The sequence below is a fragment of the Chiloscyllium plagiosum genome, chromosome 11 (genome assembly GCF_004010195.1).
Source record: "Chiloscyllium plagiosum isolate BGI_BamShark_2017 chromosome 11, ASM401019v2, whole genome shotgun sequence".
Taxonomy (NCBI): domain Eukaryota; kingdom Metazoa; phylum Chordata; class Chondrichthyes; order Orectolobiformes; family Hemiscylliidae; genus Chiloscyllium; species Chiloscyllium plagiosum.
Window position 1 is genome coordinate 41,740,797 of NC_057720.1, and position 24,354 is coordinate 41,765,150.

The 24,354-nt window shown below is 37.6% G+C and overlaps 2 protein-coding genes across 5 annotated transcripts in view; one reads left to right on the plus strand and one right to left on the minus strand.

Moving 5' to 3' along the window:
* The window catches only part of cc2d1b (coiled-coil and C2 domain containing 1B), a 72,335-nt gene extending 66,461 nt beyond the window's left edge, over positions 1–5,874 (plus strand). For all 3 annotated transcript variants that reach the window (XM_043699192.1, XM_043699196.1, XM_043699193.1), the window contains 3 exons: positions 2,307–2,431; positions 2,563–2,595; positions 5,649–5,874. In XM_043699192.1, coding sequence (XP_043555127.1) covers positions 2,307–2,431; positions 2,563–2,575 — 138 coding nt within the window. In that variant the 3' untranslated portion in view covers positions 2,576–2,595; positions 5,649–5,874. The remainder of the gene's footprint in view (positions 1–2,306; positions 2,432–2,562; positions 2,596–5,648) is intronic.
* Positions 5,875–6,127: 253 nt separating this feature from the next.
* LOC122554333 (zinc finger FYVE domain-containing protein 9-like) overlaps positions 6,128–24,354 on the minus strand; it is a 118,770-nt gene continuing 100,543 nt past the window's right edge. For both annotated transcript variants that reach the window (XM_043699190.1, XM_043699191.1), the window contains 12 exons: positions 21,535–21,655; positions 18,933–19,055; positions 17,033–17,188; positions 16,521–16,745; positions 16,357–16,439; positions 15,679–15,783; positions 12,490–12,640; positions 12,166–12,246; positions 11,023–11,185; positions 10,006–10,111; positions 8,787–8,963; positions 6,128–7,409 (listed from right to left, as the gene is read on the minus strand). In XM_043699190.1, coding sequence (XP_043555125.1) covers positions 7,248–7,409; positions 8,787–8,963; positions 10,006–10,111; positions 11,023–11,185; positions 12,166–12,246; positions 12,490–12,640; positions 15,679–15,783; positions 16,357–16,439; positions 16,521–16,745; positions 17,033–17,188; positions 18,933–19,055; positions 21,535–21,655 — 1,653 coding nt within the window. In that variant the 3' untranslated portion in view covers positions 6,128–7,247. The remainder of the gene's footprint in view (positions 7,410–8,786; positions 8,964–10,005; positions 10,112–11,022; positions 11,186–12,165; positions 12,247–12,489; positions 12,641–15,678; positions 15,784–16,356; positions 16,440–16,520; positions 16,746–17,032; positions 17,189–18,932; positions 19,056–21,534; positions 21,656–24,354) is intronic.

Below are 24,354 nucleotides of genomic sequence, written 5' to 3' on the forward strand. Positions count from 1 at the left end.
TGCAAGATGACATCCTGCCCTCCCCACACTGGCAACTGTTCCATGGTAAGGTCTATCCCTAAAAGTCTCTCCATTCCCCATCCTTAATCGTTAAGTTCTTTTTCCCTTTCTGCACAAGATGACACCCCCACCACCATCACCCCAGGGCTTGTCGTACCAGTCTGCTTACTGCAGGGTGGTCAGCTTAGTCAACTTGTTTGCCTCAGATGGGTCTTCTACCCAAGTGAGGGATGAATGAACCAGTTAAAGTTCCACAGAGTAATGGGGCTGTTGTAATTGTACATTTCCTACTGGCTGTTGAATTGGCAGAGCAGAAAACATCATCACCCAAAACAATCATGCCATTGATCTCTTTCCATTGCTTTCATTTTACTACTTATGAGCTGTATACAAATTGTTTTTCTACTTTATTGTTAAGGCATATAAAGACTATATTAGCCATTTGAATGAATAGCAGATGAAGAGTTATGTACACACATTGTGATGAATTTCTAGTCTTAAACAATTTTTCAGTGGGCTCCAGGCAATCTTTCCTAGCTTTGAACTGATCTTTGTGATTCTTATACCTATTATAAAGAAAACCTGACTGAAGTTAGCAGAGTGGAGCTCAAAGGTCAGCAGAGTAAAGGGGAGCTCAGCGTCTGTGAACTCATCTAAGCCTATCCCCCTCCACTATTCCATCATCCATATGCTCCTACTGTGGCTGAGTTAACTACATTGGCAGGCAGGGCATTCCATGCCCTTACCACTCTGAATAAAGAATCTGCCTCTGACATCGGTCTTAAATCTAATCACCTACAGTTTGCAGCTATGCCCCCTCGTGCAAGTTGATGTCATCAACCTAAGAAAAAGACTCTCCCTATTCACCCTTCTCTCCAATGAGAACAGGCCCAAGTCCCTCAGCCTTTCCTCATAAGACCTTCTCTCCAGACCAGGCAACATCCTGGTAAATCTCCTCTGCACCTTTTCCAATGTTTCCACATCCTTCCTGTAATGGGGCAATAAGAAATGTACACAATATTCCAAGTATGGCTGCACTAGTGTTTTGTCATACTGCAGCATGACAACATTTCTCCAGAATTCAATCCCTCTACCAAACCAATAAAACCAATTCAATTATGTCTCTCCTTAACAGCACTATCAACCTGCGTGGCACCTTTCAGCTTTGCACTGTCACATGTGTTAGGCATAAACTCCTTCTGACTAAGTCATGCTGATTTATCCTTGATCAAACATTACTTCTCCAAGTGGAGATTATTTTCTTCAGGATTTTCTCCAGTAGTTTTTCTCCCACACTTGAAAAGTGGAACCATATTTGCTATCCTGCAGTCCTCTGGAAGCTTCCATGGGGGCAGACAGGAATTAAAAATTTGGGTCAGGAGCAATCTGTATTGTGCTTCCTTAATTTCCCATAACCTCAGTAGCTCCATTACATCACTGCTCTTTCCATGACTTCTACTTTCTTCTATGTGCTCAATTAATAAAAACAAATTTCTCTCCATTCATTTAAAATGCTATTTTTGAAGTCCCAACTGTCTAGCCTTTAGAATCGTCAAGGGTGGATGGGCCACAGTTACCAATCTGCTCAACTGTATCCTCACCTCCATCCTTGATGCTAGTTCCCATTTAAGACCATTACACTCTCCCTCTCCATCTAGCTGTTCCCCAGAACCTCTCCTACCTTCAGTCCAAAGAATAGAGTTGAATGGAAATGGCAGACAGCTGGTTGAGTCATTCACTGCCAAATCTGCCTGGACCACATAAAACATTGCATTCTCATTTTCTAAAACTGCGTACTAATCTAGAATGAGCTTGGAATAATATCTGGTTTCTTTTCTGTACTGATAACTGATCTCTTAAACTCTCCTTTCTCCTCTAGCCTGAACTCCAAATGGCAAGGGATGAGGGGTCTATGCCAAATTTAGTTTGATAAAATTCAATGTTTTCTGATGTAAAATCACCTGGTTGAGGAAAGTAGGTAAAGTTGCCAGATTGTTTATAAAGCTAATGCATTAAACTATGTTCACTCGAATTGAAATGTAATCTTGTGACAAAAAGGAGCCTCTAATTACCAAAAAAAAAATCATGCTTACCTTTTTAAATTACAATTATTCTTTCGCAATGGTTTGTTCAAGTATTCATGGCAATATTGAATGAGATTAATTGATTGGGAAAGTTACTTGACAGGACTGCTTTGTGCTGGCTGAATACTGGTGTTACTTTTGTTTAAAATAGCAATGGTATTGAAATTTGACTTTTCTCCCCCTCCAAGATTGTTTTAAACTAAATTTTTTTTCTAACCTTAGATATTTGATGGTAGAAAATCTACTGGTGGTCGATTAGAACTAAAAGTTCAAATCAGAGATCCCCTTAATGGACAAGATTTGCAAATTAATACAGAAAAATGGCTTGTCCTCGATCCAGCTAGTAGGTGAGAACATTTGTAGATACATCTTTTAAATTCAACTTTTGATGAGTTATGTTTACTTATTTTGGTTTTTCTTTACATTTGAGGGAAAGCAGTATGACAATAGCATATTAATAATCTCAATGTTCACCTAGGTCACAGGACTAAAGTAACTGCTTGAACTTAAGGTAGGTTTGTTTTCCCATTTACCCCTCGGCCTAGAACTACCACTGAGTTATCAAACATTTGCACTGCTTCACTGCAAATTTTTATTAAATATTTTAATATTACATGTAGTCTTGTTACAAAATGGATACTCAGCTTTGAATGTTGTTTTACTGGGATGCATTGCTTAAATATGATAAAGAACAGGAGCAGCTGTAGGCTATTCAACCCTTATTCAGTTCTGTTATGTGATTCACAGGACAACTCCATATTCCAAACTGCTCTCAATCAATGACCCACTCTCCACTGGGGAAGAAAATTCCAAAGATTAACAAACTAGTTACCTCCAAGATCAACTCAGTGTTAGCAGTACTGTGTCAGTGCCAGGGACCTGTGTGGGGGTTCCTCCTTGGGTGAAGAGTTAAGTGGCCTGTTTCCAATGCAATTATGTCTCTCCTTAAATAAAGTGACCAAAACTAAACTACTACAGGTACAGTCTTCCCAATGCCCATACAATTGGAGCTCTGCTTTCTCACTTTTATACTTCATTCACCTTGTAATAAACATTGATCATCCTATTGCCTTTGTATGCCGACTCTGATTCATGTATGAGGCACCTTTTAGCCTGTTCTGCAGTCTATCAATTTAAAAATATTCTAATGTAAAAATTTCTACAAGTGAGATGGGAGGAACAGTGTCTTTCGACCCAGCATGGGCTACAATGTAAAAGAACATTTCTACCCAGGTCTTAATATTGCCAATTGTATATTTTCCCTTAGAATGAGAATGAAAAGGGCCATCAATTAATTTCTTTAATAAACAATTACTGATTTATTACAATCTATTCAAGGATGTAGAAATGGCTAACAATTTCTAGCCTTTAAATAACCCAAAGCTCATACATCACAAAGATGAAACATTATTTCTCACTGCTGCAGTTCACTATAGCCAGAATTTTTCATAGTTTACTCTAAGGTAAGAAGGTTCCAAAAGTTGTAAATTTGGTGTTCTTGTTAACATCGTCACTAATAACATGAAGGCAATATTTCTCAATTTAATTGAGGTACATCAAATGGGAGATATGCAGTTTGTTGGTGGAGCAGGTTTTGCTGTATTAATACTGTCTTCAGTGAGGAGTTGGGTCACAGTCTAAGTCCAAGGAAAATCTGTTTGAACAGTCAGGTTTAGACACTGTGGTGACTTGGATAACTTCAGCTACTTTGCCTAATCAAATGAACCCAGTCAGTTTCCCAACATGTGAAAGCAGAAATCCAATACATGAACTTGTTCCCTGAACCTAAATGATAAAGCATGCTATTAATGTAATAGATGTACAGCATGGAAACAGACCCTTCGGTTCAATCTGTCCATGCCGACTAGATATCCCAACCCAATCTCGTCCCACCTGCCAGCACCCGGCCCATATCCCTCCAAACCCTTCCTATTCATATACCCATCCAAATGCCTCTTAAATGTTGCAATTGTACCAGCCTCCACCACTTCCTGTGGCAGCTCATTCCATACACGTACCACCCTCTGCGTGAAAAAGTTGCCCCTTACGTTCTCTTTTATATCTTTCCCCTCTCACCCTAAACCTATGCCCTCTAGCTCTGGACTCCCTGACCCCAGGGAAAAGACTTTGTCTATTTATCCTATCCATGTCCCTCAATTTTGTAAAGCTCTAAAGGGCACCCCTCAGCCTCCGATGCTCCAGGGAAAACAGCTCCCACCTGTTCAGCCTCTCCCTATAGCTCAAATCCTCCAACCCAAGCAACATCCTTGTAAATCTTTTCTGAACCCTTTCAAGTTTAACATCTTTTGATAGGAAGGAGACCAGAATTGCACGCAATATTCCAACAGTGGCCTAACCAATGTCCTGTACTCAATACTCTGACCAATTAAGGAAAGCATAACCAAACACTGCCTTCACTATCCTATCTACCTGTGACTCCACTTTCAAGGAGCTATGAACCTGCACTCCAAGTGTCTGTTCAGCAACACTCCCTAGGACCTTACCATTAAATTCCTTCAAATTCTGGAAGTAACCTTGTTAGATCTCTTTACTCTTCCTCTAAATATGAAAGCATTATATCTAATATCACTTGATTATTTTTAGATTAGACTGGTTTTTTCTAGCATCAGTATTTTGTTCTAGACTGTCACATTGGGTAGGGCAAAGTGATACCAATCGCAACTTAAATAGAGCTATAACCTAAATTATCATTTTCCTGTTCAAATTGCTTCTTTGCATCTGAATTCTCACTAATGACAAAATACCATCAAATTTACTTGTTCTTCTAGTTTCAAATATAGAGTTTTAACCTTAGAATTGAAAGTAGGGACTAACTGCAACTTCTTTGCCAATTTAAATAGCCTAGCCCACTTATCTCCAGGAAAGTGTTAAGATGTGCCCAAACCACAAAGTACAAGAAAGCTGGTCTGGCTTTGCTTTTATCCTTTAAATTATTACCTCAGATGGCAATGCACTGTTACTGCAGTGCCAATACTCCCAAGGGTCATACATAAAAATATTCTACACAAGTCCTGACAGTCTGTTGTATGAAACAGTACATCAGTCAGGTTCCTTTAAAATTGAGTAATGCTGCATCATGATACATTGTTGCAATTTTAATATTTACTGTGACTTGCCCTCAGGGAAACGGAGGAGGAGAATGCACACTTATTCTGTAGCCTCCAAATATACCAAAAAGTGAGTGATATTGAGTTTGACAGTCTTAATCCTCTTATGGTGGCACTCTTTCAATCTGAGATCCAAACTGACAAGTTGTAATAAGTAGGGAGAATGACAGAATCAAACCCAATTTACTTTTAATAAAGCCGTATCAACTCTTGGTATCAATCTAAATGTCAGCATCTCAATTAATAGCTTCAAGGAAAAATATTAGAATCTATTAAGATTCAGCTCCATGAATTTATTTATTCAGCCCTTGCTTTTCTAATCTGAGTACTTGAGCATTGAGTCAATAATTATGTAGTAACTGCAATCGAAGACTGGTTGGAAATCAATTTTGGATTGTATGTATCATATTAACAATGAATTCTTCATGTCTTCCAGGTCAAATGATAAAATCTATGCACTTTTCCATGACTGCTATTGTGAAGATTTGCTGCTACTGAGACTGCTATTTACATACAAAGCCAAAGATTCGAAATATCTATTTAAAGCTTGTGTCTTTGTTGGTTTGTTGGAAACCTGCACATTGAAAAGTACCTTACCCTAAAGAAATAGGGCAATGTAGACAATCCACAATTATAAAATAAACTCCCTATATTTTAATAAAGTTAAAATAGTGAAATTGGTTCTGTTTCTATACAACAGTTCACCTCTGCTTGAAGTGCACATTGTGGGGTGGAGGGAGGAAGCAGAGTGAGGGAAAAGATTCATTGTGAGATATTTCTCAAAAGGTACAAATCTTAGTACAGTACAAGATTTTTCCCTGAAATCACTAGTATAAAAAAAGTCACAAGTTTATACAAGAATAGTTTTTATTGCTGTTGATTTAATGTGATAAATATTTAATATACTATGCAATGTTTTTTTTATTAGGAAACCATTTATTTGTAATCAGTTTCTAAAGTGCACATTTGTCTACTGCCAATAGAAAAAAAGACAGCATTTCATCTAAATGTACAGTGATTCTGTATATTTGTCTCTTATGCAAGATAAAACCATATTTCCATTCAAAGAATAATATACAGTTGAAGGAAATAGGCTGGACTAAAAGATAACACCTACTTGCTAAGTTAAAGCCAATGCTACAATTCTTTTTCAATTAAGGGCATGTTCATTTCCCTTGTATTAACTACTCTATTGTTTCTAAATGCAGGAAAACAAATATACAGAGTATTTTTGGTTTTTAAATAACCACATTTTATATTCACATACAGGAATTCATTTGACCAAGATTCTGCTTCATTCCAGCACCCAGGATACCTTTCTATAATAGAAGCAGTTTCTTTTTAGATTTTAAACACTAATCCCTGTATATATGAACAGTTATTACCTGAGGTGCTCATGCACCAGCAAATATAATTAATACAGTTGATACCAAATGCAGTATGGCTGAGAAAGTCATTGAAAGGTCTTACTTTTAAACTATACATTTACTTTTATTTCATGGCTAGAGATTACCACAATATTCCCATAATGTGGCATACAAGGCATAAGTTAAGTGCTTCAAAACTTTAGACATACATACATACATTATATACAAACCAGAGATTAACTGCTGATTGTGTAAGGAAAATAGTGATATTGAGGTCAGTGAGTATTGGTGTCACCAATGCATTCTCATACTGTCCTCATGTGATGTAGTGTCACTGATACGTTCAGTTTACTTCAACTTGAAAACCATTAAAAATCCTCAAAGAATGATGGATAGGCTGTCAATCCAGGCAATGTAAACTAGTAGCTGAAACTCAATTTTTCATGCTTCAGTACAGTATCAGTCCAACAATGGATCAGGTCCACCATTTTTGGAGGAATGAAAGGCAGGTACCCTGTCCTACATTACATTAATCAAAATGATCCATGGTGCATAGTAGATTCAGCAATAATGGAGCACCAATTTAATTTTAATCATAAGTTTAAAGTGCAAATGTCTTTAATCATGGAGGAAAGAACACCAGTGAGAAGAAAAATGTGTTTCATGTTCTAAGAGAAGCTCTCCAAAATGTAAAAGATAAGCTCCATTACAACTGACCCTTCACTCAGCTGACAAGCTCCACCATGGATTACTGGGACTAAAGCATTGTCCAGATCATTCATGTACTGTGAAGGAAGGGGCTGTCCATTACTACCAGCTTGATAGCCAACCTGAATAAGTAAATGAAAATTTATGAAAGTAGACTGAATATATGGTTAAGAATAAATATTCTATTCTACTTGAATGAATATCAGTGAAAAAATGTATTTTAACAACTGCAATTAGAGTAAGGCATGTAAAAAAGGTTTCTGAAACTATCGTTTGACATTCATGATTGCTCAGATTCCTTTTGCCCTGAAGCCATAATTATGAACCTCCATTAAAATGTTGAATCCAGCAAAATGGATTCCTCAAACTCTGCCACCCAATTTTGAATATACTTTCCCCTTTTTCCATCTCATTTGTTCTGACGATGCCACTTCCCACACAGGTCCTCAAATGGCCACTTTTTTCCTCAACCAAGAACTTTAAATCCTTCTTGTGCAGATAGAGGCCACTCAAGTCTGTGCTAACCGCTGCCAGCATACCATCCCACTCTCGCTAGTGATCAACAGGGCCCTTAGCCTGCCCAACCCAACTACTGCACTTGTCCTCACCTGTTCCCTTCCCTCCCACAACAATGATCCCACAGGATTGTAACTCACTATTTCCATCATCTCTGACAGGCTGCCACAACCAGATACATTCTCCTCCCTCCTTTGTCAGCATTCTGCAGAAATTGTTAACTCTGCTGCATTCTTCCTCTATTTCCAATAGCTCGCAATCACAGAAGGTGCAATACCTTGTCTATTTACCTCCTTGCTGCTCACCAGCCAAGGCCCCAGATATATCTTCCAGGTGAAGCAGCAATTTATCTGCACTCTAATCTAATGTAGCTGCTTTTCACACAGACTACTTCTACACTAGGAGATGAAACACAAGCTGGGTGACTACTTTGCAGGTCTACTGTCCACAAAAATGACCCCAAACTTCCAGTAGCCTGCCACTTCAACACACTATGTTCCATGCCACTACTTGTATCTCTCCCACATCCAGTCCTACAAATGACATGGGTTGCTTTTAGTACAGCTCACCCATTTATCACTTGTCTTTATCTACCTTCCATTACCTTGTTTACTTCCTCTCTCTGGGCTCCACTTATCCAGTCATCTCTCTCTTCCCCTAACTGTTTCCTAGCTACTAAGAGTTTTGATGAAGAGTCACTAGACCCAAAACATAAACTACTTTCTTCCTAGAGAAGCTGCCAGATCTGCTCAGTTTCTCCAACAATTTCTGTTTCTGGTTAAGAGAGGCAACACAAAACTAAATGCCTTAATTACTTCCCTCTACCCCTAAAATCATGACAAGATCAAAAGCATTAATAATAATCTACACAATTTTTTGTTCAAGTTCATGCATCTGTAAGAAAAGTCTAACTTTTTGAGAACTGAAGATGAAATATTAATCCAAGCTTAGTTTGCCTGGATGCAGGATTTAGTTTTAGGTACCTGGTCTGAATCAAGCGTAACACGAAGACCCAGTTTTGCCTTTCCATCCTCTTTCAGCAGCTTAAGATGAGGGCAGAGTGCCAAGCAAAATGCCTTAGCCACATTCTCTGTAAGTTTGCTATGATCAGCTGGGTCACTAAGACCACTGGGCTGGTCCTCACTCTGCAGGAAGAACACCTTAAAAAAAAAATGATTAGTTCATATAAAGTTATTAAACTCAAACCACGATTGGAATTAATAAATTATCAAAAATGTTTCTATATAGAACCTTTGCAATAATGTTGTACCATTAAGTGTTGACATCAAACCACATTAGGAGAATAATGACAAACAACCAAAAGCTTTAATGAAAATAACAGGTTTTAAAAGACCTCAAAAAAAAGTGAATGTGTGCCAGGCAAGTGTAGAAAGAAAATTTTAAAAGCTTAGTACCAAAGTAGCTGAACATACAACCAACTGTAATGTGCAAGCAACCAGAACTGGAGGCGTATAGACACCTATAAGGGCTCAAGGAGATTACAGAGAGATAGTGAGGGATCATACCATGGTTGAATTTGAATACAAGGATGAATGTTTTATTAGTAATTCGCCTCCAAGAAAGTCAAATATCTATAAACAATTTACCTATGATATCAGGCAAATACTATTCTCACCAAATAAGTGAGATACAAAAGACATTTAAAAACAAAGTTTCATTTCTCAACTATGATGAATGCTTTTCCGATGTGCTCAGGCTTCAATTACTATAGCTCTTGCATCATATTCTAGAAATTAATGCCTTAAATGACACATCAGGAGAACATAAATGGAAGTAGGAGAAGGCGATATGGCTGGTCAAGCGTGCTACAGTATATAACATGATCATGGTTAATCTTGGATTTCAATTGCACTTTTATCCCCGCTTCCCTTTATTATTTGAATCCCCCGAGAGTACGTATATCCATTCATCTCGGCCTTAAATATATTTCATTCAGAACCTTCTAGATAGGAGGGATCTAAACATCCATAACCCTTTGCGTGAAGACATTTCTCACGTTGTTTCCAAGTACCTTATCCTGAAACTGTACCACTTAAAAATCTGAAGACAAATTTCACACATCTTGAATGGGCAACCATCAAATATCCACCCCCTCCCCCCAAAGATATGGTTTCCATCCCAAGATGTTCACGAAGTTAACACAAAACAAACATACTGATCAGAAACAACATATTTTGTTACCTCTGTCCACCTAATGACTTTGCCATTTGTTTTGAATTCTGACCCATGAAATATCTTCACACTTGAAATTTCATCCATGGATTTTCCATCAATCGGACTGACAACACTACAAAATTAAAATCAAAAAGCTCAAAATAACTGCAATGATAATTTAGTACATTACAAATCCAGATTATTAATGCCTTTAACATAAAGCTTCATTTTGCCAAAAGCCTGTCTTATTTTGAAAATAAGCATCTCCTATAGATTATTCACAGGGCTGTTCCTATACAGCACAGAAAAACCACACTAGAACTGCACTAAAACTGAAGAAATAGATGAGAGCATCAGCCAAAAGTGACATGCAAATATAACATTATACTCGAGTAGCCAATTCCATGTATTACCATTTTTAAGCATTAATGTCTCTAACTTCCCATTTTCATAAAGTAAAAGCTGCAAAATAGGACAAGGAGCATGAAGGCAACCCAAAAGTTGCTTAAAATCATCACTTACACAAGGCCAAGCACTTAAACATATTGCCCAAAATATTCCAGAAAATGAGAAAAATAGTGCTCATTGCTCTTCAGAGTAATTAAGTGCCTATTGAATTGAATTTGAATTAAATTTATTGTCACGTGTACCGAGGCACAGTGAAAAGCTTTGTCATGTGAGCAATACATGCAGATTACGTAGTTAAACAGCACAGATAAGTAAATAGCAGCAAAACACAAACACAGGTAGAGGCAAATGCTAAGAGGTTGCGAGTCCATTCAGTATTCTAACAACAGTCAGGTAGAAACTGTTTCGAAACCGGCTGGTGCAGGTATTCAGGCTTCTATACCTTCTCCCAGACGTAGAGGTTGTAGAAAAGCACTGCCAGGGTGTGATGGATCTTTGAGAATGCTGGTGGCCATTGCAGTCATTGATATTACACCCAACTACTGTACACAATTAAGTAATAATTCTCACATTAAAAAAGTAATAGAACTAAATAGCATTTCAAAAAAATAAGTTTCCCTTCCTGCATTTATTTACCCTTTATTGATATTTTTATCATCTTCTGCCCACTGTATGTGAACATGTTCTTGTGGTTCTTCTACATCAGTTTTGCCACATGTTATAGTAAAATCTTTCATCTCTCGCAGTGCCTGTCGCAAAGAATCCATTGTTTCAGCTGAGATCTGTACCATCATACCGTCTGAAAATACAGCATTCAAATAACATTCATTTACAGCAAAACCAAAATAAATTTTACATTTTTCTTCATCTAATGTACAACAGTCCAGTAATAAAACTGCAATCTATTCAAAAAGTGTTAAGCGATTTATAAACCATCAAGATTTATTTACCAGGACAATAATGCTATAAATTGTTAATCCCAACTCAAATGATATTCATTAGATCCTTGGGTAAACTAACATTGGATAATATTCGACAAATACAGTAAGGTCAGATATTTTTGTTCTTTCAACTCCGAAGTCACACACCAGCTTAAAGTCCAGCAGGTTTATTTGAAATCACAAGTTTGCAGAGTGACATCACCTGACGAAGGTACAGTGCTCCGAAAGCTGCTGATTTCAAATAAAGCTGGTGTTGTGACTTCTGACCTTGTCCAACCCAGTCCAACACCAGCACATCCATATTTTGTTTTATTCATTCATGAGATGAGGGCATCACTGGCTAGGTCAGCATACCTAATTACCCAGAAGGCAGTTAAGAATCGACCACATTGCTGTAGGTCTGGAGTCACATGTAGGCCACGGCAGGTAGGGAAGATAGATTTCCTTTCCTGAAGGACAGCAGTGAACCAGATGGGTCTTTCGAACAATTAGCAATAGTTTCACGGTCATCAGTAGATTCTTAATTCCAGATTATTTTTTATTAAATTCAAATTCCACCATCTGCCATGACAGGATTTGAATCCAGGTTGCCAGAATATTAGTTGAGTTTTGGACTAATAATCTAGCGATAATACCACCAGGCCACTGCCTCCCCATTTTAAGTGCATATCCTGGATCTACACATGACACACCAGTGCTTCAGCACAATTGCTGGAAATACTGCATCTTTATAATGGAGGTGTGAAACTCAAAAGAAGTGTACCCAAAACTGAACCTGATAAGACTGAATGGATAGAATTGACAGTTCTCACACTTTTAGATTGTTCGTTATTATTACCTTCTACAATGCTAGACTTGGCCAAGTAGCCAGAAGATGATTTCAAAGCACCACTGAACACAAAAAAGCTGGCTCCCGTTACTGCAAAACAGAATTATGAAAAAAAAACTGTCATGCTAACTGTTTTGTGCTATATACATTGACTGTTATCAAGAGTTATGCAAGGACTGCTATATTTTTGCAGCCTCTACTTGATAAATGAATATATTTAAAATACTTGTAGTAATTTCATACAAAGCAAAGCAATGCATGCAGACACAAAAATGAAATACTGGAACAATTTTTTTGGTTAAGTAAGAACTAGGCAACTTCACATACACTTACCCTTCCTGGGCTGGTTGTGAATACTGATGGCCTGGGTTTGGTAATTCCCATCATCATTCTGAACACACACCAAGTGCGAATCTGCCTTCTCATTGAAGCAAGCTCCGAACGCTAACACATGCTCATTGGATTTGTTCATCGCTTTCATCATCTTAATTCGTTTGACCCCATGACAAGGAGAAAGTTAAAAATAACAACTGTTGAAAGAATTAGAAGTACTACAAACTCCATTACAACCTGCACAAATTCCAAATTAATATGCAATCTAAAAACTTTCCTTTTAAAATTCTTTCAGGAAATGTCAATATCTCTGGCTAGACCAGCATTTATTGTTCATCTCTAATTGCAAAAGGGTGTTGGTCTGGAGTCACATGTAGGCCAAATCAGCCAAGAATGACGGATTTCCTTCCACCAAATTAGTGAGCCAAATGGGGCTTTCCAACAATCAGCAATGGTTTGATTGTTATTAAACCTTTAATTCCAGATACTCTCTATCATCTGTCATGGCAGGGTTGGGTTAAAAGTCTAATTACTAGGTCATTGCCTCCCTGCAATAGACAAAGTAGATTTTAAGAACATATAAAACTATTAATGCTAAGCTTTAGGATAAATTTCAAAAAACAGCTGGATGTTTTATTATGTATATAATTTTATGAAATTGACAAGGACGTAGTTTCCGGCACGAAAATATATTGGCTCGTACTGAGATTCTTAACCAATTAAGTAAATCTTGATATGCTGAATACGTAATGCAACATAGTGTCTTGGGTGGAAACAACATTTCATCATTAACCATCTTAAGTGGGACTTGGTGCAATTCTGCTTTCTCACCACAACATGCTGCATTAGTTTTAATTGTAACTAAGCATATTCCAGAACAAAACACCCAACTAGCACCTGCCTCCCATTTAAAACACTAGCTCCTTGCTTTTATTTAGACTAATCAAAGATTTACTCAAGACAAATTCAAAATCATAGTCTACTTGGCTATAATAGATGTTATCTTATTTTGTTCAGCTGTACATTTTATTTCGCAACTGATGTTAAGCAGTAGCTATGTTTATCAATACCAAATATTACCTGCCAAGTATCTGAATGTTATCCCTTGCTACTTAGTTTTCTCATCGACTAACTTTCATAACTCATTACTGGGAATGATAATTTCAGCAAAAATAAAACAGCATTCATTTTAGCTACTGGTTACATGGCACTTCAATTCGTGCCTTTACACATATGAAATCTAGAAAAACACTGCCCCAAATTGCTATTATAAATAGCATTATCCAGTGATTTAATAATATGTACAAAACTTCAAATATTTTATACAAATCCTTGACACCAGCATTGATCACAGGAGATTCAAGAGTTTCAAAATGAAATACAAGGGCATAACATGCACCTTTGATAACAGTTTTGAGAAATAGAAAACTGGGTTCTTTTACACTGGAACAGAGCTTTTGGATTTAGTGGAATTAACCATTTCATAGATCAATCCGAACTGCAATGTGATCATTTAATTAAAATAAACTTGCAACACTGATCACATAATATATGAAGAGTGAGCTGTGATTTTTTTGCTTCGCCATCATAATCAGTCCTTTACTTTGGCCCAGAAATTGGTAATGTGTGATTTTCCTCCTCCTTTAGTACTAGATTTCATTGATTTGTGCAAAGTGTCAGTCAGAATGAACTACTCTTTGTTTAAAGTGAGAGATCCTTCAAGTGCAGTTGGTGTCTTGTAATCTCTAGTTGCAAATGATAACATATTATAAATTAAGTTTCAAGATGTAAACCAAAGCCTAATATTTGGGACTAAATCAAAACAGAATGGCTGAACGTTCCCCAAAAATGTTCCATTACATTGTCAGTCACTCTTAAATTCTCAGAAATACATTGTAGTATTGGTTTTTAAATATGATTTCTTGCAGATGCTAAAAAAACTTTGAGAAGCATCATCATAACAATGTAGGCTTACTCCACGTTCCATATTTATTTACTTGTTTAATATTTTCTTCAAATGAATGTCTGCATTAGTAGGTGGGCTCTCCTGGAAGTCCCTGTTCAGTTGTGATCATGTTTGTCATTGTGAAAAGGGCCATTATTCACAGTTCTTCAATGTTTTTAATAAAAATGAATAAATATTAAATGAAAACAGTCACCCAAAATGGGGCTCGTGACATTAAAAATCCCATTGGCTACTAAATAAGCCAGCTGTCAAAAACCTTCCGAACATGTTTCAAAAAACTTAAACCTGCAGGAAATTCACAAAGTCACTATTTCTATTTTGTATGTGTGTAGTACATGGCAAATTTAACAAGTTTATCCCCATAATGAAAAGGTAATGTAATGTTTTACAACCAGCCCATGCTGCTCCTGCAACCAAGACATCAGTTGTACCACACCAGCTGCCACATGCATGCTAACTTCACTGATACCCTTCTTGTCAACAGGAGTGACAGTGTTAGAATTATAGACTCTATTGTTCTACACATTACTGAATAGTACCAGAGAGTGATTATTTATGAAACAACATGGCAGCCTCATCCAGACACTACAGGACAGGCTGCAGTGGGGAGGTGAGATGAAGGCTGGGGTCTCAGTTGGAGTACAAAGGATGAATGCGGGAGCAGATGTGGGAGGCTTGCATTGGAAGCAAAAGGACAACAAAATGAACTACTTTCATTCTGTTCTGTCAACTACTTTATAGCCAGGCAGCACCACGTTTAGACAGACAGTTGTTTCCATCACTTGAGAATAATGCCAGCTTCCTTCCTGCTCTGTTCATAGGAAATCCACCCGCAGTACTGTAGATTAGACGATCCCAGAATGAAATACTTAATGCATCCTTCCAAGGAAACCTGGTACTTTCCTATGGAAAGCATCAGATTCATTTCACAGGTCGGCGCAACATTGAGGGCCGAAGGGTCGGTACTGCGCTATAATGTTGTGTGTTCTGTGAATTAGCTGCCTCTTAACAGGCCTCATGTTATCTGCACTATCCAGAATACCATTTGAAATTTATAAAAGTTTCATTGCCTTACTGGCCATAAGTGCTGAATTGAACATGAACGCTGAACACAGAAGGGCAAATAGTTAACTTCAGCAGGTTCTGCAGAACAAGTATTAGAATTATTTCCAATATCCTTTGGATTTATAAAAGTAGAATAAGTAGTAATCCAGATATGGTACCTCATTGTATCGATTACTGGGTATGTTGATACAAGTTTTCCTCACTTCCATGTTCACAACAAGCCCCTGCACAACAGGTAACTTATACTGGTAATTCCTGAAATCCTGAATAGAGAGCTTTATTTAAGTACAATATATTAATATATTAAGTGTATTTCTGAACAAAAGTTTGCAAATAAGATTTACACGAGAAAAAATCCATAAATAACAATATTGCCAAGGTGTCATTAAATGCTACAAATAGTATTTAATGAAATCAATATTTAAAAGTACAAAAATCCTTCTGAAAAGTATAACTTTACAACCTTTGAGAAGAAGTCCTTATGAGTATAAAATCCAAAAGATAACATCTGGCTTTCAGAAATGCAGACTGCCTTAATTTCAGTGACCAGCAACTGACTTGCAGCAAATGACAAATAACAATTAGCGCACTGAATTTGCTCTGGAATCTTAAGACAAAACATTTCTCTTTTCACTAAACACAGAGGAAAGAGGGTTAACCATGTCCACATACAACTGGTGCTCTAAAACCAATTTGAATTTTGTAAAATTCAAATTATCAAAAGGTACTATGGTAATAATTTTTTCAGTAAATTAGTCCTAGAATTTTGTTCATAATGACTACTGTAACATATCTTACAAGAGAAGAAACCAAGAATATGCCCACGAACAACTTACTGCAAGTAGGTTCATAATTGTATGTCCTGTTTCTCCAAACAGAGGCTTACGAAAGCGCACACTGAACAATGGACATGGATAATCTGCAAAATAAAGTACTCATCAGAAGATGCTGCTCCAATTGTTGCCCAAATCGGCTTATAAATCTGTGTTAACTTACTCACATCTATATTCTGCTCCAAGACGTAGCATAAGACGGATGGGGAAAACTTTAGCCCACGGAGTTTCCCATTTCTGAATTAGAATTCCAAATAGGTAAGGTGGGTTTGGAAGTATCAGATCCTGCATTGACTGAAAAGTAGCAGTAACATACAAAAATCCACCATGTTCTCTACTGCCAAGAAAACTCTGGGTGAAGAAGGAATGACCCAAGTCTCCCACAACATTACCTATAAACAGAACAAATGTGAAGTTGTAAACTGAATAAATATTTACTAAAAAAATTTGAAGTTGCATCTATGTACAAATAGTGTAAATACAAAAGCAGTGTACAGATTTTCAATATTAAGTTGTGTGTAATTAGCATAATTAGACAAAATGACTGTCAAATTATATTATGCACTAGACAAATAATTTCCAACGCAGATCACATTCTTTGGTACTTGCCCTGGCACAAAATTCAGGTTATTATAAATCATTGCATTAGGAGCAGTGTGTCCAAGTCATTTGATTATACCTGCCAGAGCATCCTGATAAAGCTGTATGCAATGACTGAAGACGTCCTTCGGGATGCATTTCTCATCAGGTAAACACTGCAAGAGGATGATGATCTCTGCCTGCCCTACAGCATGCATTCCCTTGGTGGTGAAGGACCAACACTTCCTGTTTACATCTGAGAAAACACTTTGCATTAACTTTTCCAATAAGGTACTTTAATAATTTGGTGCTTTTTATCAAATGCACTTTACAAATTTTCAACAAAGTTAAATTACAAGAAATATGTACTAGTTTTAAAAAAGGAGAAAGGGAGGACTGCAGATGCTGGAGATCAGAGCTGAAAAATGTGTTGCTGGAAAAGCGCAGCAGGTCAGGCAGCATCCAAGGAGCAGGAGAATCGACGTTTCGGGCATAAGCCCTTCTTTCCTGAGTTATTCTATATTTTTCAGATCAGTCTAATTTTATGCTCAACTGAAAGTGACTGTGGTTGCTAAGTAAAGGTGCATACAATTGTAATCATTTTGTGATTCTGTTCTACCTTCAATTATTTGTTATGCTTTGAGGTTAGTTTAGTTCAGGTGGCCAGACAGCTAGTTTACAATGCAGAATGATGCCAACGGTGTGGGTTCAATTCCTGCACTGACTGAGGTTATTGCAAAGGACTCTCCTTCTAAAATTCCCTCCTCACCTGAGGGCCGTGACCCAACATCAATCTTGGAGGGATATACTTGCTTTAGAAGTAGTTGAGAGAAAATTAATTAGGTTGATTTCAATTGTTAAACCAACACCAGTCGTCTCTCTCTCCAATGAGAGCACAGCCCAATGAATTTACCTTTACTTCAAGGAATCTATGCATTTGCACATTCAAAATACATTTTAAGAAGCACATGAATATGGACAAAATAGGTTCATTTCAGAGCAAAGATAAATGCAGAAAAAGCATTGAAACAGCCTAAATCTGCCAAACTTCTAATCAGTTTTCCGTCAAGAACACGTGTTTAACACGATTTTCAGAATTTAAAGTGAAATTCAAGCTGAGAAAAAGAAAACTTAAATCTGTGCATAGGTGGTGGTCCAAAGGCACCAAAAATCTGCTGCCTCTTAGGCTAGCTTTTTGATCTCCACTAAAAGATGGAATCAATTCTTTATTTTATCATTTAATTAAACCCTAAATAGAGCGAGAGGTATCCATACTTTAGTTCACATACCATGTGAACTTTAAGTCCAATCAACCTTTAAAGTCCAGGTAACTCAGTCCCTTTTGCACCTTTTTTTTTTTTAAGTCTGTTGTCTTGATTAGTTTAAATTTTGTGTACTGCAATTCTGAAGGATTACTTTTATCACAGTTCACTCATTGGCATGTCAACTCAAAATAAAACAAGTTTTGTTCTATTTAGTAATTATTTAAATTGATAGAGACCGTAGAATGTTGCAGAGGTTTTAGTCTCCTTAATCTTGGGAGGGATATACTTGTTATAGAAGCGGTTCAGAGAAAGTTCATTAGGTTGATTCCAAAGATAGAGTACATGTTGTGATAGAAAAAATGAACAAGTTGGAATATAATTAATTGATGTTTAAAACAGTGAGACGTAATTGACTTCAAAACAAGACTTTTTTTTGCAGGGGGATGCAGGTAGAAAAATGGAGTTGAAGCCACAATCTCAATCAATGGACAGAACAGTCTATTCCTACACTCCAGCTCCTAATTCTTATGATCTTATGTTGACAATTGAAATGTGGATTTCCAATTTTGTGTAGTAGTAAAGGTTTTAAAGTGCACAGAAAAAAACTCAGATTCAGAACTTCATCTCAATTTATTTAATGGGCTTATTGATTTAGGTTTGAATTTTAAATTTTTAGTTGAAAAGTTGATTTCTGTTAAAAAAAGATTTAATCATGAGAGAAACGATATTACTTACAGTTGACCAGTTTGACCATAACAAGCAAGTTAGCATTTAATACAAAAACTAGAGGGTCAGGGCCTCCTTCTTCCAATTGTAGCATGAGAGAGAGCTGAGAGGGCTGTTCCTCTACTGCATAATCTAGCACAAAAAAATTGTAAAAACTTAAAATCAGTTCCCTCATAAATATTAGAGTTTCACACAGTTAATCAAAATAACTGAGTTCAGAAACTTCTAGATGGTATTTCTCCTTCTCCCCGCCCAGCCACCTCCTGCCCCCACCCCACCGCAGCACAAGATAAATTGATTCTATTAAATATGAAAACACAACAATAGCATCTATACATTAAAGCTTAGACAACTGTTTTAAACTTTTGAAACTATGCTGCAATGGTTGCATGATTCTGTGTCAACAGCCAGCAATTTCAATTCAACCCATCTGCCTTTCCCCATTGCCCAGTAAATGCTTTTCGGTCAGTCCCTTTTAAAAGCCACTATTTAATCTGCCTTCACACTCAGCATGCACTGAATCTTATATTTTTTGGCTCAATATGAATTGTGCCAAGATTTCTGGAAGGGTTTTGAAGCATCATGTGAATGATTCATCTCAGCCTCATCTATTTGGTCCCCTACATCATAGATGGTAGTCTGTAGTCAATTTGATTCACTACAAGTGACATCAAGCAATAGCTGAAGGCACTGGACACTGCAAAAGATCAAGAGTCCTGACAACATTCAACCAATATCGTACCAAAGACTTGCTCCAGAACTTTCCAAGCCCCTAGCCAAGCTGTTCCAGTACAGCTACAATACTGCCAACTACCTGAATGTGAAAATTGCCCAGTTATGTTGTATCCACAAAACAAAAAAGGACAAATCCATCTAGCCCAGCCAGTTACCGAATCAGAGTACTAGATCTTCAGTAGAATGAGCTATTGAGCAACATTTGCTTAGCAATAACGCACTCACTGGTGGGCTGTTTGGTTTCCCCCAGTACCACTAAACCCTTGACATCATTACAGTGTTGGTTCAGAGACAGACAAGAGAGCTAAACGTCACAATCAGAGTAAACATCCTTGACATCAAGGCTGTATTTGATCAAGGATGACATCAAGCAGCCCTAAAATCAAATGGTAACGAGGGGAAACACCACATCCTCAAACATTCATCCCTCCACCACCAACACAAGGTAGCAGCAGTTAAGTAGCATTAGTAAGTACCATCCAGTAGATACAGTACAGAATTCATCAAGGCTCCTTAAAAAGCTCCTTCTAAAATCACAATCCTTGAAAGATACGGACAGCAAACACATCAGAACACCACCAAGCCAGTGACCATTCATGTTCCTTCGAAGTCACTGGGTTAAAATATTGGAACTCCCTCCCTAATGACAATATGGATTTACCGACACAAAATGCTCTCTAGCAGCACAAGACAACAACTCACCACCATCTCAACAGGACCTTGGGATGGGCAATAAAATCTGGCCCAGCTAGCAAAGCCCATATCCCCTAAACAAAATCAATTTTTAAAAAAAAGCCTTTAGAAGTCCATTGAGACCATATTAACTATATTATGCACATCTGCTGCCTCAAAAGAAAAGTCGTAATCAAGTTGGTTGAACAAGATTCCTCCTTCAGAATCTGTACTGCTTTTAGCTATTTCACACTTGCCCAAGTTACAATTTTCTCTAGTCATCTGGCATCACTTCCATAGCTCAAAGATTGGATTATTATGCCCAGTATTTCCAAATTCCATCGTTACTTCTGTGTCCTCTGATGCATCCCATTCATTCCTAGTTACTTATCAACTTTAAACTACACTTTGTTTAAAAAAAAATTCCTCGTCTATATTTATTCAGTATTTTAACTACTTCATCCACCATGACTCCAGCAGCATATTCTTTGTAAAGATGCATGTAATGTAGTAATTTAACATTTTAGTCAACCCACTGCTCCTCAATGCACAGATCCCTTTCTGATCCCTATTCAACTCCACTCTCTTAATATCCTTTGTGCAATTATATTTTTCATAGAAATTTGGAAATTCTAACCAAATAGATCCAGTCTTTGATCCCTTAAAAATGTATTCTCTCTCCACCAATGCAATATTCTCAAAAATCAACACTGCCAACCATTCTTTCTTCCAACTGATCTTCCTTCAACACCAATTTGGTTGAAATTAAGAAAACAACAGATTTTTCATTAACCTGTGTAGATATTTTAGGTCACAAACTGATGGAAGAAATTCACTGATTGCAGAGAAGTCAAAAGAACTGTAGGGTAGTGCTAAAGGAGGACTTAAATTATCCTAATGTAGACTGGGATAAGAGTTCAGGAACAATCTGAACCAATCTGCCCTTTATAACAGTCAAGATAATTTTTTATACAATAATAACCAGGACAATATTTTAAAAGTTAGCAAGTGGACACATTGATAGAAAAGCAACTTTTACTATCTTAGGTCACTTGATAACATTTGTTTCCATTGTCCCACCTATATTCAAAACTCAAACAATGGTCAATTGGATTGTATATTACAATTCTAAATTTGCTTCAAATATCAGACTCCAAAAGCAAGAAGCTGATAATTGAAGAGCTGTTTGAATAATCAGACTTACCTCCTTTGACACCTGTGGAGATAAGAATAGGTGGGAGTCCATGTTCGGGAACCAAATTAATTGAACTTCCAACAGGACTGCCAATCTGAGCTGTACTGCCTGTCGTTGATGTAGTCATATTCTAAAAACAGAATAAAATTAAAAAGCTCAGACATTAAATGAATATTACTACAAACATTTTAAACAAGTCTACCTTCTTACATTGTGTACATAGGAAAACCATTTATAGAACTACCACTCCTGTAACTAGAGAAAAACAATAATGAATTACAAAAAACAACTTATCACTGTGGGCTTCATTGTGATGGTCAAAACTGAAGAAAATAAAGAAATATTGTATAGCTTTGGTAATTCAGAGGATCAGAGTACTGAAATTAATAAGCAATTTGTGAAGAAAGAGTTCTCTCCTCCTCATTCATCAAACATTAACTTAAAAAGAATGGTAACTGTATGAAAGAGATTGTGCCAAAGCACATCAACTTTGTTGAGAATGACTTTCTTTCTATCTTCAACTAAGAACATCCTCCAGAACTAAATCCAGTTTGTCAATATGGATAATTTTATAAGAGTCTCTTTGAAGGCAATTTTGACAGCAAAAATAAAAGCAAGCCACTGGTACTGATGCCAGAATTTACTGTTCTACAATATACAAATACTTGTAAGTAACACTTCAATTACACAGCAACATTTCATATTCATTTACAATTTCATCTATTGTCATTATCGCTTGATGTACATATACTACATGTAGTGTCTTCTGTAGGTATACATGGGCACAGCCATGTAAATGACTTGTTTTGATACAAGTTGTAGCAGTGAAGCTACAATTGCTAAGAACTTGCTGTTATTCCATAAACAGCACTAGAGATCTCCATCTTTCAAACACGTCCACAGACTCAGGAGATCTCAGGCAAAATCAAGATGGATCATTCAGAAAGGTACTGAACTCTGCCTCCTCACATTCCCAGCAAAGTATCTACAAGATTGAGGTATTGCAAACCTTAGCAATCCATCTACCCAGCCCTTCCTGCCCCTATGTGACAGCTTGGACATCACAAACCACACATGCCAGGCATTTCAGAACCCATCGAATTACAGTGGAAATAAGTCAGTCATTCGAGATCCAGAAGAACTGCCCAAGGAAGACTAAATACGAACAATTCAGATCAGATCCCCCAGTTCAAAACTGGACTTCAGACACGGTGGTGCATTTCTTCAGCAGAAGTAATTACGATCTGTAATTTCACAGCCAGGTACATCTCTCATTCCATCATGACCATTAAGCCAAATCAACCACAAGGCACAACAGCATGCAAGGGACAGCAATTGTTATTTCTAAATACCAAGTGCCAACCTGGCAAAACTACAAAATGGGATTACATGCATGGCATACAATGGAAGTGACATACCATACAGTACAGAGTTATGTAATCCACAAATATAACAAAAATAAATCAGCAGTCCTGTCACATCCAGTTGTGAATGGTGGAAAATTAGAACAATATTCAGAGGAGGTAACTAAATATTACCTTCTTCAATAACATAGTCCAGTACAGGATTACAAAAGACAAAGCTGAAGTGCCAAGCATTCACCTAACATTCCCACTAATCACCCTTAAAAAGCTGTACAAACATACTCTCAAAATTATGGGGCCAGCACTATTTATGGAAGGAATCGACACCACTGAACCTGAAAAGATATCCATATGAGACAAACTCAAATCTTATTATGTGAGCATAAATGGACATCTGAATCCTTTCTATTATATTACACCATGCCTATTAATCATTACGTTTCAGAGGAACATACACAATCTTATCTAGATTCCTGCATTAAGAGCAGGAAAGGACCATTAACCCCTTTAGCCGGCTTCACCATTCAATAAAGTCATGGCTAAACAGCTTGTGGCCTCAACTCCACATTTCCATCTCTCTGATAACATTTGACTGCCTCACTGATCAAGAATCTACCTACCTATACCTTAAACATATTCAATGATTCTGCTGCCATCAATCTCTGGGGAAGAGTGTTACAAAGACTCAAAACAAATCTTAATCTCAGTTGCAACTAGAACATCACACTTATATAAAAAAAAAACTGTCCCCTGGTTCTCATCTCTCCCACAAGCAGCAAGATAATTCCAGAATTCACCATCAAGTCCTCCCAAGATCTTGTCTCAGTAAGGGCAGCAGGTCAGGCAGCATCTAGGGAACAGGAGAATTGACGTTTTGGGCATTAGCCCTTCTTCAGGAATGAGGAAAGTTTGTCCAGCAGGCTAAGATAAAAGATAGGGAGGAGGGACTTGGGGGAGGGGCATCGGAAATGTGATAGGTGGAAAAAGGTCACGGTGAGGGTGATAGGACAGATTGGGGTGGGGGCGGAGAGGTCGGGAAGAAGATTGCAGGTTAGGGAGGCGGTGCTGAATTTGATGGATTTGACTGAGACAGGCTGGGGGGAGGGGAAATGAGGAAACTGGTGAAATCCGAGTTCATCCCTTGGTGTTGGAGGGTTCCTAGCCGGAAGATGAGGCGTTCCACCTCCAACCGTCATTTCGCTGTGGTCTGACGATGGAGGAATCCAAAGACCTGCATATCCTTGGTGGAGTCGGAGGGGGAATTGAAATGTTGAGCTACAGGGTGGCTGGGTTGGTTGGTCCGGGTGTCCCAGAGGTGTTCTCTGAAACGCTCCGCAAGTAGCCGGCCTGTCCCCCCAATATAGAGGAGGCCACATCGGGTGCAAAGGATATCCTCTTCGTAGGATATGTGGAACAATCCATCTTCCGCAACTACACTGGCCCCACCCCCCACCTTTTCCTCCGC